Source organism: Nannobrachium achirus (genome assembly GCF_963921795.1).
Source record: "Nannobrachium achirus genome assembly, chromosome: 10".
Lineage (NCBI taxonomy): Eukaryota > Metazoa > Chordata > Actinopteri > Myctophiformes > Myctophidae > Nannobrachium > Nannobrachium achirus.
Genome location: NC_137819.1, coordinates 5,848,224 through 5,869,662, shown reverse-complemented (window position 1 = coordinate 5,869,662; position 21,439 = coordinate 5,848,224). Strand labels below are relative to the sequence as shown.

The window sequence follows — 21,439 nt, the reverse complement described above, 5'->3', positions numbered from 1 at the left end:
GATCTGCTACTTTTTAAAAATATGGCTTTTCCGCATTAGGCCTAGAATTATTGAATGCTTTAACCAGTGAAAAATAGCAGATATACAAGCTCACTGCGAGCTTGTAGATCTGCTATCTGAAAATGTGTGCAAATCTTTGAATATTATGTATTTTCAAAGCGTTTGTAACGCGGGTCCGTGGCCAAATACATTTTTTCAATAGTTAAAGCATAAAATAATGATACACAATAATGAGAGGGTTGGAGGGTTGGAGACACTCGGCTGCGCCTCGTGTCTCCCTACGCCTCTCAGCCGGTGTAAAATACCAGGTAACCACTCGCCTCTTATGGCTTCATTAAATGCTCAGGCAGGGTACCTCCTCCTGTTACTTTATGGCAGACAGATGTATTGTGTCTGTTCTTAACCTGCTGTTTCACAACGTGTCCACATGTCCAGTGATGATAGGTCAGTGTGAGCTGCTGGTGTTCATGCCATCTGTTTCATCCTGTTTCACCATCCTTAATAAAACATCCCCAAAAGGTCAGAGTACTGACTGAGACATCAGTTTGCTACAACAACATAAACACACGCACACTGTATGATATTAAGATTAGATTTTATGATGCACCACACACATCTGTTATTCTCAAACGGATCCAATGCACAGTAGATCGTTCTGTTGGATTCAAATCAATCGACCAATCAATCAATCATTTAGTCAGAAGCTCCGATTATCTTTTTTTTTTTTTTAAACCGAATGGTTTCCCAGATCGATACAAGAGTGTCGCACAAGAGTAGTGAAAATAGCCGATCTACAAGCTCACAACAAATCAGGATGCAAAGCGTCGTGAGCTTGTAGATGTTTGCAATTTTAACCAGTTTTATTTCCAAAATGAATGTATTGTAAAAAACTAAAAACAAAACAAAACAACGGTTTTGGACATGTAAGGTTTCTGCCCGACAGGCGGCGATGTCTTTGCCGTGTTCACCTCCTCTGTGTTGTTTGTGTTTCCAGAATGCGTGGCATCCCCGTTCGGTGAAGGAATACGATTCCTCCATCCACTATGGCCGCACGTTTCTAGACCTCCAGGAGGATTTCATCAAACAGATGAAAGAAATCCATAGAGCACCCATCACTGATATGATCACTGAGATGAAGGTAATGAAGAACAGTACACTCTAGATCAGGGGTTCCCAAACTTCTTTGTCTCGGGGCACCCCATAAATATATATTTTTTAATCCGAGGCACCCCTACATTATAATTTTCACTCCCAGCACCTTATATTTATAGCATATTGTTGTTGTCGGGTGGAAACCTTGTTTGTCCAAAACCGTTCGTTTTGTATTTATCATCTATAAAATGTACTAAACTAGTGAAGACAGCAGATCTACAAGCACACAACGCCTCGCATCACGAGGCGTTGTGTGCTTGTAGATCGGCTGTTTTCACTAGTTTTGTGCGACAGTCTTGTATGATGAAGCAGGGCTTCGCTTTACCAAAAGACGTACACATTTGAAACTTGGAGATACAAGGTTTCTGCCCGACAGTGACGATATTTTAGTGATCATGTTGCGAGGAAAACGTTGAGATAATAGCCATTTTGGTTTAAAATGACACTAAATATTTTTTCAAGTGTCCAAATAAATTCCAAATATTATCAAATGATCTCGCGGCACCCCTGGACTGCCATCGTCACCCACTTTGAAAACCACTGCTCTAGATTAACATGGGGTCTAGGCCTAGGGGGTCCTCAGGGGGGCCGCCAAAGCTTTGAGAAAATGAGAATATGCCAGATCTACAAGCTCAGATAGAGATTGAAGATTTTTTGTGCTAATTTTGAATTTGAGATCCTGAAAAGTAAAGGTTTTTGGACCTGATACGGGTTGTTCACAGTGCTTTTACCATCTCACCGCTTTAATTGAAAACAGCCATAGTAGCCAACCCTAAAAATCTTTAGACAGAGATTTCTCAAACCACACTATCCTTCCTGACCTTATTGTTCTTTTTCTGGAGAGAACACACCCATGGACCGACGGTGACCGGGGGGCAACCATCCCTCTGGCACCACCCTGGTTATAATAATAATATAATAATAATAATAAAATAAAATGTGTTTGTAATGCACTTTATATTTGAAACAAATCTCAAAGTGCTACATTCAAATGGGCAAAACAAAATAATAAAACAAGATTTAAAAGGGACTAAAATGGTCAAAAGAATTCAGATCAGTGCACACCTAGTATACACAGCTATAGAAGTGTTTTAAAAGCACATAAGGCATCCAGAAGTCCTTCTAGGCAAATGCCTTGTTAAAAAGACAGGTCTTTAGTCCCCTTTTAAAAGTGTCAAAGGACTGTGGCGCTCTCATGTGTCAGGGAGGGCATTCCACAGCAGAGGAGCAGTTGAGCATAAGGCGCGGTCCCCCATGGTGGGGAGGTTAGTCTTTTTGCCTTTCAGGGAGTTTGGATTTCCAGAGTGGAGGGAGTGGGTGGAGGCTGGGGGTTCAATGAGTTCCTTAAGATAGTGTTTCTCAACCACTGTGCCTGGGGACCTTTGGTGTGCCCCTGAGAAGGGTCAAGTGTGCCCCTTGAAACTGCTTGAAAGCCAGTATTGTATTTATCATTTTAAAAATGATTTAAACTAGTGAGCTTGTAGATCTGCTGTTTTCACTACTGTTGATGAAGCAGGGCTTTACTTTGCAAAGAAACGTACACATTTGAAACTTGGAGATACAAGGTTTCTTCCCGACAGTGACAATATTTACACCCCCGTATTATGTTGGTGTGCCCATGGATTCTTGGGACATGAAAAGTGTGCCCATGCAGAAAAAAGGTTGAGAACACTGCCTTAAGATAGGAAGGGGCGTTGCTGTGGGTGAGGAGGCAGAGTGGCAGACCTTGGATTCTATCCTGAAGGAGACGGGAAGCCATTGCAGAGATTGAGTCTGAAGACAGCACTGCTATCCAAACAGTCCAAACGATGTTATTATGGCAGCTTGGCTGCGGTCACATGTCCAAAACAAAATGTTCTTGGCACATGATAGTGAAAAACATACCGAGACATGACACTGCACAAGCACTTCTCCTCATGATGGAAGAATGTAGTGGGGACAGGAGAGGAGAGCGAAAAGCTGTTGCAGCACAGCCATATTATAGCAATATACTGTGGTTGAAGTTGCACTTTCTTATAAGAACGTAAAGGCCCATTCCCACTGGGCCAGATAACAGATAAAAGAAATCTCTTTCTACAGATAAAATAATCTCTTTCTCCATTCAAGTGATAAGTGGTAAGATACAGATTTTATCTGTGACAGATACAATTTTTTATCTGTATCTTACCATTCACTTGAATGGAGAAAGAGTTTTTTTTTTAATCTGGAGAAAGAGATGTTTTATCTGTCATCTGGCCCAGTATGAATGGGCCTTAATCTGTAACTTTGTATAGACTTTCTTTCCGCTGCCATTGGAAATGGCAGGGTAACTCCTCAAAAATGATGTAATTTTCATCATCAATGACGTAACTTTATTGATTACTAGGGTAACTTTTCCGCTGCCATTGGAAATTGATGGGAATGGTTATCAATAGGGTATTGCCTTTTGATTATTGTTATAAAGCATTATCAGTATTTATGAGTTCTTACAACTATAATTCAGCCTTTGTCAAGTCCTGCCTGTTGTCCCGCCCCTCTTCACACCCATTGGTTGCTGTGTCATGGTGGGACACTCGGTGGGGCACTCCATCCACTACCATTTTAATTCAGTTGCTTCGCATTGTTATTCTGTGTCTTCAATTCTGATTACAAACTTAGTTTCAGTAAAATGTGTTGCTCAGTGGCAGTATAGTGTGCCAAAAATTATGTTTTAGCAAATTCAACATAAAAAAGGCGGAACCAGGGCGAGACAAGGCAGATAGAACCTGTTGGTTCGTCAGTCAGGGACCAACCAGGAGGCTAACAAAGGGTGAATTGTGCAGTGTTAGATTGGTGTGTTTATAATGCATCATAGACATGGGATGCTAGCAGGGACGTGCTGGGCCCCTGATTCAGCCCGGGAAAAAGAGTTGGAGAGGCCCTCATTGCAGCCGATCACAGCCGATCTACAAGCACACAACGCCTTGCGGTGCGAGGCGTTGTGTGTTTGTAGATCGGCTGTTTTCACTACTTTTGTGCAACGGCCTTGTATGATGAAGCAAGGCTTTGCTTTGCGAAAAAAAAAAAATTACATTTGAAACTTGGAGATACGAGGTTTCTGCCCGACAGTGACAATTTACTTTGTTGGCCGCCCAGCCCCCAAAATGGAACGAAGAAGCCGACATTTTATTTTAAATTTTTTCCTAATGGCCGGCCTGAACCGGCCAGGAATGAACCGGTCGTTTGGGAGTTGTCCCGCTTTACCCAATGGCCAGCACGTCCCTGGATGCTAGCATTATTGTCTGGTCTTCTGTTACAGCGAGTGGTCCTAGAGCCTGATGTGTTCTCCACAGTGGAAGGTTCTACCTACGAAGAGGGTAAGTTTATATATGTCGTCGTTGTCGAGTGGAAACCTTGTATGTCCAAAACCTTCCCTTTTTTGGTTATTTTAAAAACAATTTAAAATGGTGAAAATAGCCGATCTACAAGCACACAACACTTTGCATCGTGAGGCATTGTGTGCTTGTAGTAGAGGTCTTCACGGGTAACCTGACTGCGCCCGATGATGGCAGCAGTGCGTATGCCTGGCTGCATATCGCTCTGCTTACCATCATCTGGGATCGCTCGGGCAGACCCGATGTAAGGGGCGGGCCATTTTTTCAAATTCTTTAGCAGGTGATTGGATGTGGCCGTCTCTCTATCACAGTCTGGGAGTGCCAACTCCAACCACTTATATTGGCCTGTCTGCATCCACGTGGTCTGCAATCAGACTCTATTGGCTCAGAGCCGCTCAGAGCCCGCCCGTAGCTGCCGCTGATTCGTCCGGCCCGGGACTTTACGAGCGTTATCAACTCCCCCTGAGAGATCTCAGATGGTAAAGTAGGGCGGTAGCCTATGCACTACTGCCACCATCTGGCTCAGTCAGGTTACTTCACGGGGGGTCCGACCCCGAAATTACCCGAGGACCCGAACTGGAGTTCTGTTTAACGTGTGTGCTGTGCTGTGTTTAGGCTGACCTGATCAGATTCAGGTCCGTTATTAGCCGCGAGGCATCGACATGAAGAATGGCTGTGTAACTGTGAGATGATAATACTGGTCTAAGATCAGATTTATAGCGGGGACAAAAAGAGCTTGGTGCGTGCGTAAAGCATGCGTGTGCGTGATGCATAGCAGCTACTCCAGGCTGATGAGAAAGCACTCGCCTACAAGTTAAACCATGACAAACAAACCGAAAATGACTTACCTCTGTTGATAGAAAATAGCCTAAAAGTATTCCTTTATCCCTGACATTTGTTTCGATGTTAAAGATTCCTTGGCAGCCTTCTTCTGCCTGTCAATCAGTTAACAGCACACGCCACACAGCTGCCGTGAGTGAGGGATCTCATCATCTCGGTACATGAAAGGGGGTTTTAATAATGATTAAATGGTCGGGTCTCTCGGAACCTCGGAAATAAAAGGATTTCGGGACAACATGTCACAGGTTTCGGTCGGTAAAAAAAGAAAGAAAGTCGTAACGCGACGGAATCGGACGAGACCGTTACGGGGCCACTCGGGTTTGGTTTTGTAATTTGACTATTATTTCGGAACGGGTCGGAATTGGTCGAAATTTGACGGTACATTTCGATTTCGGTTCGGTTTTTTGGACCCGTGAAGACCTCTAGCTTGTAGATCTGCTATTTTCACTAGTTCAATTAAATGTTATTAAGGTGTCGAATCATAACAAGTTATCTCAAAGCACTTTACATAGGCTACAGAGCAGAGAGAGAGAGAGAGAGAGAGAGAGAGAGAGGGGGGGGGGGGGGAGAAAAAGAGAGAACCGAGCAGATACTTCATAGGAGGCCCCCACCCGGAGCAAGCAATTTTGTTTGCGATGTGTTGTGAGCTTGTAGATCGGCTATTTTTATCCACAGGATAATGAATTTCTTTGGTCACAATAATCTTCTTGACATGACATTTTCATATCGTCCCATCTCTAGTGTTGGGCCTGATCTATGGCACATGGAGGATGTTCCTCACAGGGAGGGGGACGTTTAGAACAGGGGTCTTCAACGTTTTCAGGCCAAGGATCGTAAAAGTCAGTTGAAAGAGGCCGTACGACGCCAGTCTGGGGGACACAGAGCACACTCGGTCCGGAGATCCACTCCCCCAAGACGGGTCCCGTCTCCACGAGTAGAGCCATCCTCCATGCCGCACCAAATCACGTCCACTGCTCCTCCACGCAAATCTCCCTCAGTCGCGATTATTGGGGACAGCATCGTGAAGCATATCCACTTCCCAAACTCCAACTCCGTAACGCACTGTTTTCCTGGTGCCACTGTTTTGGACATCTTAAATAAACTCCCCGATATCTTCACAGCATTCCCCTCGTCGATTACACAGGTCCTGATCCACACTGGCACAAATGATACGGCGGCTCTTCGTGGCTCCGAGCAATTAAAGCTAGATTATCTACACCTGATTGATTTCCTGGTAAACAGTGGCATCTCGTTCTCCCTCTCTGGTCCTATTCCGACCTATGGCCGCGGGGACGAGCGCTTCAGCAGAATAGTCAGTTTGAACTCCTGGCTAAGGCGACTCTGTCGATCTCACAATTTTAACTTTATAGATAATTTTAATTTGTTCTGGGATCGTAGCTCATTCTATAACCGCGATGGCCTGCATCCCAATAGACGGGGAAGCCAAGCCCTCTCGACTAACCTAGCTGTTTACGTCCGGCAGCTGCATGCCACAGATGGGTCCGTCAAAAATTGACGTCCCCCTGGTCCGACTCCCAAGCTGACCAGTTCCGCCCCGCTTTCCAGCCCACTGTCTAACGGGCTCGGACCAACAACTGCTAAAAATACAATAACTAAAACAATTAAAACTCAGGTTGTAATTCATAACAATAATTCAATGCCATGTTATACTCCAACAATTACAGCACACGATTTACATGATCTTAATAATAGCTCAACCACTCTCCCATCCCAATCTCTAATAATTAGGCCTAATACTCCCCCTATTTCAAACTCAAGTGATGGTTTAAAGGCTATAAATGACATTTTTACACCACCTCCTCTCCCCCCCATTGTCACCCCAGAGCCAGCTAACAACAATCAATACCACTCTACAAATGACATGGACGCATTATTTTCAGGTAGAGGTCTCCACATAATCCATTTAAATATAAACAGTTTGAAATGCAAATCAAAGTTGTCAGAATTAAAATCTATGTTTGGCAATGGGAAAGTGGGAATACTCTCTTTCTCTGAAACCAAACTGGATGATTCCTGCACAGACACAGAGATAGAGATCAAAGGCTATACAGTAATCCGGAAGGACAGGGACCGTTGGGGGGGTGGGGTATGTATATATGTAAGAGCAGACATAACATATACTGTACTACCAGAACTAGGAATGGACACCGAATCTATCTGGATAAAAATAATTTTTCCTAGTGCAAAGCCTCTGATAATTGGGGCCATCTACAGACCTCCAGACCAAAACTCATTTTATGACCTCATGGAGAAGCATGTGGCGGGTTTAGGGAGCGCAGAGGTGATTTTAACAGGAGATTTTAATACCAACATCCATCGGAAAGACACTCCCATTTTCAAAACCTTCAAACACTTCTGTATTTTACACAATCTTACCCAAATGATCAAACAATACACAAGGATAAGCCATAATTCTCGTACCACCATAGACCTTATATTAGCATCAGATAAATCTAGAATAAAAAATAACGGAGTCATAGAATGTAACATGAGCGACCATAACATAATCTTCTGCACACGAAAAATTCCACATAGGGCCGCAGTACAGTGTCACACCACAAGGACCTGTAGATCCATGAAACATTATTCCCCTGAAGCCCTAACTACTGCACTAGACAACATGGATTGGTCAGAAGTTTTAAAATGCTCCTCAGTCGAGGAGACCTGGTCTCGTTTTAAAGAAATATTTTTGTCAGCATTAGATCATTTAGCACCCTCAAAAAAGGTCAGGGTCAGAGCTCGTTCCGAGCCATGGATGAACACAGAAATAATGAATGCAATTAAACACAGAAATAAAACCCACTCAGAATACAGGAAAACAAATAATGAGGAAACACTAGTAAAAAGCAGGAAACTACGCAACACAGTAAATAATTTGATTAAAAAGGCTAAAAAGAATTTTTTAAATGAAAATATTGAGGAAAACAAAAAACATCCGCAAAAATTATGGGAGGCATTAAAAAATTTAGGCTGCAACAATAAACTACAAACAAAAAGTACAAATATCTGTATAATTTCTAGTGGCTCACTTAAAACCGAAAAACTGGTGGTGGCAAACTGCTTCAACAGCTTCTTCACCACTATTGCCACCAAATTGGTCAGTGAACTTCCCCCACATTCAGGTTTATATGGCTATGACCATATAGTAGCACACTATGAAAACCTAGGGGCAAAAAAAGATGCGTTCAAGTTCAAACCCGTAAAAACAGACGATGTGCTGAAAAAACTAATTGCCCTCCAATCTAACAAGGCCACTGGCCTAGATAATATACCTACCAGGTACCTTAGAGATGCAGCTGTTTCCATCGCTCCTATCGTAACTCACATTACGAATACATCCATCACAAATTGTCACGTCCCACAGGACTTCAAAATGGCTAGAGTGATACCATTATATAAAAAAGGAAGTAAATTGGAACCAGGCAACTATCGCCCTGTCTCCATCCTGAGTTCGATCTCAAAGGTAATAGAGAGATCCATTCAAGAACAAATAAACAGCTACCTTGCCGAGAACAAACTGCTGTTTGAATTCCAGTCGGGTTTTAGAACATCTCATTCCACTGATACATGCCTGCTGTACCTAACTGACTACATCAAACGTGAAGTGGACTCGGGCAAATACTGCGGTATGGTCATGCTGGACCTCCAAAAGGCATTCGATACAGTAAATCATTCTATATTATTGAACAAACTAAGGGCGATTGGTTTTGACAGCGCATCAATAAAATGGATGAAATCCTACCTCGAGGGAAGAGAACAAATGGTGGACATCAACGGAACCATGTCCTCGTCCCTCCCGGTGAGCTGCGGTGTCCCCCAAGGTAGCATTCTGGGGCCGTTACTGTTTCTACTATACATTAACGACATGAATACGGCCTGTAACTGTAAACTGTTCCTGTTCGCGGACGACTCAGCTCTCCTGATTTCAGGTGAGAACAAATTGCAGGTTGAGGAAGCTCTTAGCTTTGAAGTTACCAAAATTCGTGTTTGGCTTACTGACAACAAACTGTCACTACATCTAGGTAAAACGGAATCTATTCTTTTTGGGTCCAGACATTCCCTAAAGGAGATAAATATAAACGATTTCAAGATCAAAGTAGATGACACAGAAATCTCAAGCAAGGAAGAGATTACCTATTTGGGCTGTATTCTTGATAAATACCTGTCTGGGGATAGCATGGCAACATCAGTGATCAAAAAAGTTAACCAAAGAACCAGATTCCTGGGCAGGATGTCCCCTTTTATCAACAAAAGGGCCCTTGGGACTCTTGCTGGTGCCATCATTCAGCCCCATTACGACTATGCCTGCACCTCCTGGTACTCCAACATCAAAATGTCACTCAAGACAAAGCTTCAAACTTCCCAAAACAAATTGATTCGCCTACTTCTCGACCTGGGGCCCATGACCCATATTTCCCCCACTCATTTTGCGGGCCTAGGATGGCTCAATGTAGAAGACAGGGTTAAACAATTGAAAATGGGTCTGACTTTCAAAATAGTCAATGCAAATCTATCATCAACCCCCACAGTGCCCGCATATTTGACCAAACACCTCCAAAAAGTAAGCGACACCCACAGCTACAACACCAGAGGGAGCGCAAACAACGATTTAATAATACAAATCCATAGTACAAACATGGGGAAATTCTCCTTTTACAATACAGCCACTGAAGTGTGGAATTCTTTGACTATTTCCCTCAAAACAAGTAACTCGCTGGCCTCCTTTAAAACAGCCTTGAAAATTCATCTTTCAGGAGGTCAGAGGCGTAGGCAGTAGTCTTTTCTTCCTGGCGACAGGTGAAAAGTGAGTCCCCCCCAATAACCCCCCCCCCCCCCCCCCCTTTTTTGCACTGAACATAATAAGTGAAGTATATATATATTTTTTTATCAAATGCAACGAATATTGCCATGCTCTGTAACATTTTTTTGCACCAAACATATAGTGAAGTATATATTTTTATATATTGCAAGGAATATTGCCATGTTATGTAACATTGTTTGCACCGAACATATAGTGAAGTACATTTTTATCAATTGCAACGAATATTGCCATGTTCTGTAAAATGAGTGCCGAGGACTTCCAATGGAATCAAGACTGTAAAAGGACTTATTGGGATGTTCCTATTGATCAGAATGTTTTTTTGCCGTACCAAGGCCGTGCTGCATGTTTTCTAATGTGTCCACTGTACTTGTATGTAAATTCATTGTGTCAATAAAATAATCAATCAAAAAGGACCCCTTAGTTGTAGAGAGATGAAGCAGGGACCCCCACAACCTTATCATAGATTCCATATAGTTTCATTGTTTGACAGCACAATCGATCATCAGTGTATTTTGGATTCATGTCAATTTGTGTTTTCAGATATTTAACCACTTAACTGTCAATACTTTATAAACTAGACCTTTCACTCTGTACTTAGTCTGCTCTTTTTCCCCTCTACACCAAAGCTCTTTGCCAAGAATAGCCGATCTACAAGCGCACAACGCCTCGCTGCTATTTTTGGCTATACAGTTCTCAGAATATGGACACTAGGGTTCAAGTGGTTCATATAAAAAAGGAGAAACAAAGCTTCTATCACTCAAAGAATTGGAGGACCCCCTGTAGTAACTCTGAGGACCCCCTAGGGGACCCGGACCCCTGGTTTAGAAACCTGTAGGGAGGCCAGCTGGGGGAACTAATTTAGCCAAATCCAATTTCTGACATTTAACCCAACAGATTGAATTGGGGGCCTATTGTATAACAGGGATTGGGACGATATGAAAATGTCATATCACGATTATTGTGACAAAATAAATCGATTTACGATCAAAATCCATTATCCTGGGGCGGAACATTTGCCAATAGCTGATCTACAAGCTCACAATGCGTTGCAAAGCGACGCGTTGTGAAATGTCCTAAAAGGGGCACTTTTGCCGTAAATAGCTGATCTACAAGCTCACAGCACATCGCAGCAACCCCGTGCTCGGCTTGTTTATACCAAGCCTTTAGCTTTAGCTACTGCAGATGCGGCATACAACATAGATTCCTTCGCGGAGGACACATTCTTACAACATAAAATGCTGCGTTCAAGTTCAGGAGAGTCCGGAAAAGGCACTTCCCATGAATGCTGTAGGACATGGAAAGGGGGGCATTTGCATTACTTTCTCCATAGTAAAAGCTGCATTCATGGTCTAGAGAGAGCAGTTTATACAGATAGGTGAAAGGGCAGGGGCTCCAGCCCCCTTTCATGTCGACAGTATGACTGTGTGCACATGGCCTATAGCCTAATGTCTGTGACAGGGCAAACCCCACTCCATGAGCCTGTAGATTGGATATTTTCTCTGAATGTTTGTCGATTATAATATGCCCCGAATAGAGACTCTAGGGTTTTAGTGGTTAGGACTGTGTGACATTGTTTTTTTTTTTTTTTCAGCACATTTAAAAAAATCTCTATCTCTAACCCTAACCCTAACCCTAACCTCACGCAACCTCAAACTATGTAAACTCTACAGATGTTTTAGTGAGAATAGTGCTGTAATTGCGACCAAAGGTCGCATATACTCTGAAGAACCGTGTCGCTTGAGTGTCCTTCCTTCCTTCCGTATCCTCGTGACCGTCCGTATCCTCTGTGATGTCAGTGTGATGTCAGTGAGTTGTGACATCACCTCCTGTACAGGGCGGCTACACGAAATGTGGATAACACTATATATGGAGATAGTCCAGTCCATCATGTCATATGGGACTACCGTCATAGAAAGTAGCCATTGTTAGGCCGGAGTCATTGGCTGTCTAAACATGGAGATGTGGATAACACTATATATGGAGATAGTCTAGTCCAATATGTCATATGGGACTACCGTCATAGACAGTAGCCATTGTTAATCCGGATTCAATGGCTGACTGTCTGTACAGGAAGTGATGTCACATGACATACTTTTTATGCCCATATATGAGTCCTAACATGGAGATGTGGATAACACTATATATGGAGATGGAGATAGTCCAGTCCATCATGTCATATGGGACTACCGTCATAGAAAGTAGCCATTGTTAGGCCGGAGTCAATGGCTGTCTGTCTGACTGTCTGTACAGGAAGTGATGTCACATGACATACTTCTCACCAATTACGAGCGCACCGTGCCCATCACGACGCACACCTTCAGGGGGATGAATTCACACGAGATGTACACACGCACTCAAATTCCTCTTTGTCTGTCGTTTGCCATCACGATACACAAGAGCCAGGGCTTTACTCTTCAAAAGGTTCGCCTGGACATTGGCATGAAGGAGTTCGCTTCGGGAATGACTTACGTTGGCTGCTCCAGGGTTACGTCACTGCAACGCTTGTGCCTTGATCCTGCGGATATTGATGCAAGTCAATGGCAGCGTTTCCAGAATATCAACAATAACAAGGGCCACCAGGACCGTAGGGCTGTGGACAAGGACTTGCAGCGCCTGAACGCCGCACTGGAGCGTGAAAACCAACAGGCCTGATGGAAAATGCTACATGGCCGCAGGCTTTGTGACGTCCCACATCTTATGTGCTGGGCATACTACTAACCGACGCCAAGGACCTCCAGAGGCCATACAAAGAGTATCTAACCCGAGGCCCCTTACTAAGTAGCATACATTTACAACATACCTTCTCCAAAAACATCAATATTGAACTCCATATGTATATGGATACATACATGTATTTTTATTAATAAAGGATAAAATAAAATAAAAATGCCTTATATGGGTATTCCCAAAAGCAAAATCCCTTTATGCCCATATATGGGGATTTCTGATGTCATCAATCTCTGGCCCTAACAAGCTCAAAAGCCTGCTTTACTCTGATTTACACCCTACCTTTCCAGATGATGACCTATTGGGTACACACTTATGTCCAAATATAGAAATCCCAAGGCATCAAACCCAAGCTTGGCTTTACGAATTAACATACGTTTCATGCCCATATATGGAGATCCCTGTCCCAATGTTATCAATATTAAGGACATATCTGGAAATGCCCATATTTGGTAATGTCCACATATGGGCATGTTTTGACATAACATAGTCAGGGAACTCCATGTATGGGCATAAAATTGATTCTGTGAGTGTGCCATCACAATGAATGTTGTCCAATCACTACCATATATGAGTCCTTCTGTACCACATCTCCATGTTTAGGCAAACTCCACACAGAAAGGCCCTATCGCCAACCGAACCTAGGGTGTGAGCGATAGGGCCTTTCTGTGTGGAGTTTGCGTGTTCTCCCCGTGTCTCCTAGGGTTGATACCCTCACAAAAACATGAACAAACTCCCCCCCGAATGACAACAACTAGAATCGTCAGAGAAACGCTGTGGTTGGCCAGATTGTCAAGAATTGGCGCGACCTCGCCCTTTAGGGCGAGGTTGCATGTCACCCTGAGGTCGCATTCCACCCTCGGGTGTCTTACTAGTATTAGTAATGTAAAAGTATAGGGAGAGTATTGATAAAAACGAGGAAAAATAAGGTGTAATAATAATGTAATATGAGTAATGCATGGATGAAAAATACAATGGCAGCTGATTATATGCTGTAGGGCCCCTGTAGTAGAATCAACATTGAAATTGTAATTTGATTTTGTCTCTATTGATTTGTTGACCCCTGAACAGTTTGGTGACTGGTCATGGGAAGCCGGCTTCCCATATGGGGCTTATAGAAACATTATAAAGGCATTTAAATTCAATTATAAACAAGAGTTAAATTATTTTACAGAAATGTTGTTATTGTTAAGCCTATGTGTCTCTAGATGTCCAGGTTTTCATTCATAAATGGTTTAATTTTACACATGTTGATTCACTGTGAATGTTTAGCCTTGGCGTTGCTGGAAGACTGGAGGAAGATCCGCAAGGAAAGCAGCTTGATAACCAGCATCACACCAGGAAAGAAGCTGGGTAAGTGTTAGACTGAAGGAATACCACAACATGATAACCAGCATCACACCAGGAGAGAAGCTGGGTAAGTGTTAGACTGAAGGAATACCACAACATGATAACCAGCATCACACCAGGAGAGAAGCTGGGTAAGTGTTAGACTGAAGGAATACCACAACATGATAACCAGCATCACACCAGGAGAGAAGCTGGGTAAGTGTTAGACTGAAGGAATACCACAACATGATAACCAGCATCACACCAGGAAAGAAGCTGGGTAAGTGTTAGACTGAAGGAATACCACAACATGGGGCGGCAGCGGCTCAGGAGGTAGAGCGGACGCTTTAGGAAGCGGAAGGTTCCCAGTTCGATCCCGGGCTCCCCCAGAGTTAGTGTTGAAGAGTCCTTGAGCAAGACTCTGAACCCCTAGTTGCTCCCGGTGGGCAGGTTGGTGCCTTGCGTGGTTTCCTCCGCCATCAGTGTATGAATGTGTGTGTGAATGGGTGAATGCACAATCATTGTAAAGCGCCTTGGATAAAGGCGCTATATAAATGCACCATTTACCATTTTACCATTTACAATATGCATCTGTAAGGGTTTGCAGGATGCCGACACGAACAGATTGTGGTGATGCAATGTTTTTTTAGTAGAAGAACACCTAATGAAATCCAGATGTGTGTTCTGGCACATGAGCACATGTTAGAGACAATGTGTGAAACGTGCTAGAACACATATCTGGATTTCATTAGATGTTCCTTCTACTAAACAACATGACATCATTCCACGGCTCCTGCACACAGTTTTCTCACTCGGTTTTCTGTGAGGGGCTTTGGTACAGTTTATGCTGAGTGGCACCGAACTGTGGTCCTCTCCTACACAGTTTCAAAGACAAACGCACATTTGAGCTCAGCGGTGCAAAAACCATAAGCAATGGTCAGACAGAGATGTGGTGGGATGGCAGCAGTGGCTCAAGAGGTACAGCGTGGAATCAGAAGGTCCCTGGTTTGACTCCTCCTTGGTTAGTGTTGAAGTGTCATTGAGCAAGACACTGTACAGTATGCTTCTGATGAGCAGGTCGGTGGCCTTGCGTGATTTAGCCTGACATTGATGTGTCGTCATCGGTCCCATCTGTATGTTAGCTGTTAACCAGAAGACTAGTTACCAACAGTAGTCACATGCAGGGGCTCTGACTTGGAGCCCACTGCGATGATCAGGTCGAGCAGTTGTTGGTGCACAGATGGAAATCTGAGTTACATCAGAGCAGCTACAGTAGATGGCAGGCGATCGCAACACTCCACGATGACAATATTATGTATGTTAACTCATGGGATGCCCACGAGGTGTGGGCATCCCACAGTTTTAACTTTAAATCTCACCCTTAGGTTGGGGCTACGCCTGAATGTAGCCCATTAGCCGCTAGTCGCTTCGAGCCGACGCTGAGAGCATCGCACGGCCGTTTTTCTCCATATACTCCAATGCATTTCCCCATCTTTAACGCCCTTTATCTCTGATGTTTGTTTTATGGCTAAAACTGTGGCGGGGTGCGGCAAAATGTCCAAATTTTGATCGGCAATGAACAGTTATGATCAACACTGGTCCATACAGAAAGTTACACAACAACAACCTGTCTGCGCTCATGTGACCAAGTGACGTCATGACACATGCATTGACGCAGCAGGGCCGGATTCAATACAATGGTGGTGGGCCTGGGCAGCGAGAGGGGATACATGGGGCAATCCAGGGGCACCCGATGTGTTAAGTATACTGCAGTACTAAGATAACCTGGTGATAACCAGCCAAAATGTTTAAGCATTATATAAAATGAGCTACAGTATTAGCTATTAGCTATTTGCCAAATATTTTGGAGGGGTCGTCAGATGCTTAGATGCTTTCCCGAATACGATTGCCCTTCCCCCCGCCGGTCAGCGTTCACATTAGTAATGTGTACCCGAGTATACTTCAATTAAACTGTATTGGTACATAGGTGCCTCAAGGGAGCGCTGTGGACTAGAGTTTACAGTAGGCTAGAGTAGCCTCGGTACCCAGGGTTTTGTTTTCCAATAACAGAGATACAATACACAATGAAAGCAGCACACAGTTATGGTCTTTGAAAAATAGTTGCACGGCCAACTTAGCACCATGATTTTAAATCAACGTATTGTCAATTATTGTCATTGAGTGTATGGCGTTGCATAATAGTGATGTCACTCATTGATCCTTGGTATCTTTATCCTAGTATTCAACTAGCGATTTAGCCACTTTCTTTGGTGATGCATCCCCCCATGTGATCTTGTATAAGCAACATGATTGGTTAAAAAAACGTAACCTGGCCACAGGCGACAATCAGTTAGTCTCGCCCCAGACCTCCGGTCCCTAGGGGGCGAGACAATCATTTTAAATATTAAATATTGAGTCTGCAGACCTGAATAAGAGAAGGTATTTATCTCACAGCTTGGGAGCCAGGAAAGAGAATCTAGGTTGGTTTGGAGCATTGGCAGTGAAGCGAATGGTCGGGAGCGAAGAAACGTGAACTTTTAGGTGGGGTAGAAGAGCAGCGTGGTGCAGAATTAATTATGGACGAGTACACATTTGAGTATTACCCCCTCAGGCCGGGAACACATTTTTGTACATGTACAGTATATAGTACATTCATTTTATTTTTTTTAATCTTTTTTGAAAATGTTCTATGAAAGCCAAAGGTGTAAGCTATCAAATAGTTTGGGAATTTTGTTTCTAGCTGCTACAGAGGCTGAGTAACACGTTTTCCAGAAAAAACTGTGGGTAATTTTCTAATCGGACATAGGTCTTTAGGGCTTTTTTTTCAAATCGGACTTAGGCCTAAATGGGTTAAATGCTTGTAGAAGGAGATAGTTGCCGTAGTCAAACCTGAGTATGAAAGAGGCTAAAGGCTGATGTGCACTCCTAAAGCTCGCTAACCTCTGTTGTCTTGTTACATGTCAGCAGTTCTTTTTGCCTTTTGACTGTCTGGCTGTGGGTTATTATCGATGGTCAGTGATTAGGTGTGGAGTGGCAGTCCTTCCTTACAGCTCACTGATACAACCTGGACACCTGAGAGAAGCAGACGTGACGACATCATCCAAGATGAAGAGCGGCGGCCAGGCTGACCACCAAGAACTCCATGACCACCAATCAAAGAAGACGTGGGAGGGTCTACCCACGCCTCAAGCCAACATCAAGCTGGTCCAGTGCATCTCAGGAGCAAGACACATATTTTGTTGATTGATTGATTGAATACTTTATTTGACATTAAGGCTAAAAGGATAACAAAATAGTCCTGGGGAGTGTCCATTATGGTCCTGTATATGTATTTAATTAAGCAACATAGCATACAAAATGTATACAATAATAATAATAATAATAGATCAACAAATACAAACACTACTATGTAGGGGTGTAACGATATAGTAACTTTATCGAATAATCGATTTTAATTTGCAATGATCTACTATATCGATATGCAAACGCGCACAAAAACATGCACTATTGACACGTTTCACACAGATTACATTTCTTTTCTAAATAGTTACTGTGTTGATTTTAAATCATTGGATCGAATCGTATCGTATCGCCATGAATGAACGACTATCGTCCATGTATCGTATCGTTAACCATGTATCGTGATGCGTATCGTGTCGTTGTTAAAATGTATCGTTACACCCCTACTACTATGTACAAAGGAAATGGGCATACATTTACATTGTGGCATTACAGGTAAGAAGAAAGCAATTGGGCAGCTCTGGCAGTTGAAGACATCTCTTTAAATGTTAGCAGGGTGCAAGGCAACGTTTCAACATTATTACATCTTCGTTGGCTCATAAACATCTACAGTAACAGTGATTTCATAAACAGGTGAGAGGCAGGGACAGGCCATTCAATTAGCCAAAAAAGTACATTAGTTTCGTCTGAGCTGCTCTAGTGCTTTCTTCTTACCTGTAAGACATGGGATTGTTTGCACCAGATAGGACTGCACTGTTATGGCTAGAATTGTATTCTTTTTGCTTAAAGCTGCAATCTATAACTTTTTTAGATTTTTATTTTACATTTTTTATCCCCCGATTTTTGTAACCCATTTTTCACCCGGTGCCAATACCAAACTGTAATCTTATGGGACTGCCTCTGCCAACCTGGGGAGGGCCCCGAACTGAGCTCATGCTTCCTTCAGTGCATGAGGAGTGAGCGGGCCGCTTCTTATCACCTGACAGGGGAGAGTTTCCCCCGGTAGGACGTAGCGCGTCGAAGGAACACGTTATTCCAGACAGTTCCTTTCCCCTCCATGAGGTGCCCCGGCTGGCGAAGGGGAGGCAGTATAGAGGCCGGGATTACTGCATGTTTTTTGTGAGGGTAGGTACCCTAGGGGAGCCCAGGGAGAACATGCAAACTCCACACAGAAAGGCCCTTTTTTCAAACCCCACCCAGGGTATGGAACAATCGCAAACCTATTATAATCAACCTGTATGGAAGAGTAAGTTAATACAATGTAAATAGTACAGGTACATCTACAGTGGTTAGAGCCAATTAAGTGGTCTCCTATATTCCTCCAATGAGAAATTAAATCCTGGTGTCACGGTAGGAAATCCCTGACACCCCTAATTGTAATAACTGGGTGCATATTGTTGTTCTGATGTCTCATTACTCCGACGTTCCTAACCCTAACTGCACAACGCACTAATGAGACGTCAGACTTTCGTAATTCTCCGGTGATATCTGAGTGCAGCCATAGCGAATGAAGTGTGCCTGAGCAAGACATTTAACCTAACTGAAGGGTTGGGAGTTAACAAGGCTTTGACATAAAACACAAGTAAATAAAGGTTAAGGATTGCAGCATTAACACTTTCATCATGATTGTTAAGCATGATTATTCATTATGATGTGTTGTTTTGTTTTGTATTGTGCGCCCATAGGGCGTCTTGGTATTTGTATTTTTTCTTTTTTTTTCTTCTATATATCGTCATTGTCGGGTGGAAACATTGTATGTCCAAAACCATTCGTTTTCATCATTTAAAAAAAATGAACTAAACTAGTGAAAACAGCCGATCTACAAGCACACAACGCCTCGCGGTGCGAGGCGTTGTGTGCTTGTAGAACTGCTGTTTTTACTACTTTTGTGCGACGGCCTTGTCTGATGAAGCAGAGCTTTGCTTTGCGAAAAAACGTACACATTTGAAACTTGGAGATACGAGGTTTCTGCCCGACAGTGACGATATATGGATGTATTTATTATGTTTGGACTGTTGCGCTAATCTTGTACTGCAAGGGGCTGGAGTCCCCAGGAGCAATGTCATGTCAGACCAGACACTGCACCCTAGAGGACGGGCTGTCTCTAATGGGTGCTTGCTGCATCTCAGACGCAGCGAGTGGAGATACGACGTGGTCTACACGAGCACAGATTTGGTGGTGGGGTTGTAATGATGGACCCATGAGCAGCCATGGTGGGTGAGTTTAATCGATCTTTAATCGATTATTTTGTACTCGTTATGATTGATAGTTTTATAGGCTATATTGTTGTTGCTGCTGGTGTGTGACCCAGTCGCAAGTTCAGTGACCCTGACTGTGCGCTGTGTGTGTGTGTGTGTGTGTGTGTGTGTGTGTGTGTGTGTGTGTGTGTGTGTGTGTGTGTGTGTGTGTGTGTGTGTGTGTGTGTGCGCGCGCATGCGCGCATTCATGTGTTTGAGTCACTAATAGTCTAGCTACTACACCAGATGTTGTTGTTGTTGATGATGAGGACAGTAGAGAAGTGACCATTTTGGAAGTGGCATGTACATTTGACCACAGTCTGGAAGAGGCATTCCTTACCAAGGTGCTAAGAGCGCACTGCACTGTTCAAGGCAGAGCAGAGCAGAGCAGAGCAGAGGGCTATGGTGTGGTAACAAGCGGACTAAAATCTTGTCAATCCTTCGGCATTTCTACTCTCAATGTTTCACTAGTGGGTTGTGAGGGGTTGCTTATTGCTTATTAAAAAAAAGTGAGACAGATCTTCAGTTACTGTCTGAGTCAGCCCCAGCCAGAAACACCAGGCCCCAGGAGGACAGCTACCACTAGGACCAGCTAGCACCAGGAGGACAGCTACCACTAGGACCAGCTATCATCAGGAGGACAGCTTCCACTAGGACCAGCTAGCACCAGGAGGACAGCTACCACTAGGACCAGCTAGCATCAGGAGGACAGCTACCACTAGGACCAGCTAGCATCAGGAGGACAGCTTCCACTAGGACCAGCTAGCACCAGGCCCCAGGAGGACAGCTACCACCAGGACCAGCTAGCACCAGGCACCAGGAGGACAGCGACCTCCAGGACCAGCAAGCACCAGGCCCAGCTAGCACCAGGCCCAGCTAGCACCAGGAGGACAGCTACCACCAGGCCCAGCTAGCACCAGGAGGACAGCTACCACCAGGCCCAGCTAGCACCAGGAGGACAGCTACCACCAGGACCAGCTAGCACCAGGAGGGCACCAGGAGGACAGCTACCACTAGGACCAGCTAGCACCAGGAGGACAGCTACCACTAGGACCAGCTAGCACCAGGCACCAGGAGGACAACTACCACCAGGCCCAGCTAGCACCAGGAGGACAGCTTCCACCAGGACCAGCTAGCACCAGGAGGACAGCTACCACCAGGAGCAGCTAGCACCAGGAGGACAGCGACCACCAGGACCAGCTAGCACCAGGAGGACAGCTTCCACCAGGACCAGCTAGCACCAGGAGGACAGCTACCACTAGGACCAGCTAGCACCAGGAGGACAGCTACCACCAGGACCAGCTAGCACCAGGAGGACAGCTTCCACTAGGACCAGCTAGCATCAGGACCAGCTAGCACCAGGAGGACAGCTTCCACCAGGACCAGCTAGCATCAGGAGGACAGCTTCCACTAGGACCAGCTAGCACCAGGCACCAGGAGGACAGCTACCACTAGGACCAGCTAGCACCAGGCACCAGGAGGACAGCTACCACCAGGACCAGCTAGCACCAGGAGGACAGCTTCCACCAGGACCAGCTAGCACCAGGAGGACAGCTACCACTAGGACCAGCTAGCATCAGGAGGACAGCTTCCACTAGGACCAGCTAGCACCAGGAGGACAGCTACCACTAGGACCAGCTAGCACCAGGAGGACAGCTACCACCAGGACCAGCTAGCACCAGGAGGACAGCTACCACCAGGACCAGCTAGCACCAGGA

At 44.3% G+C, this 21,439-nt stretch overlaps 2 protein-coding genes across 6 annotated transcripts in view; one reads left to right on the top strand and one right to left on the bottom strand.

Annotated features, from left to right (window-relative positions):
• LOC308293361 (uncharacterized protein) overlaps positions 1-1,518 on the bottom strand; it is a 196,317-nt gene extending 194,799 nt beyond the window's left edge. Inside the window, exon 1 of the mRNA XM_080735840.1 lies at positions 1,396-1,518. The gene's annotated coding sequence lies outside the window, so the exon portion shown is untranslated. The remainder of the gene's footprint in view (positions 1-1,395) is intronic.
• LOC308293363 (uncharacterized protein) overlaps positions 1-21,439 on the top strand; it is a 525,181-nt gene that overhangs the window by 411,888 nt on the left and 91,854 nt on the right. For all 5 annotated transcript variants that reach the window (XM_080735845.1, XM_080735843.1, XM_080735842.1 and 2 more), the window contains 3 exons: positions 995-1,138; positions 4,430-4,487; positions 14,188-14,268. In XM_080735845.1, the coding sequence (XP_080591971.1) occupies positions 995-1,138; positions 4,430-4,487; positions 14,188-14,268 (283 nt within the window). The remainder of the gene's footprint in view (positions 1-994; positions 1,139-4,429; positions 4,488-14,187; positions 14,269-21,439) is intronic.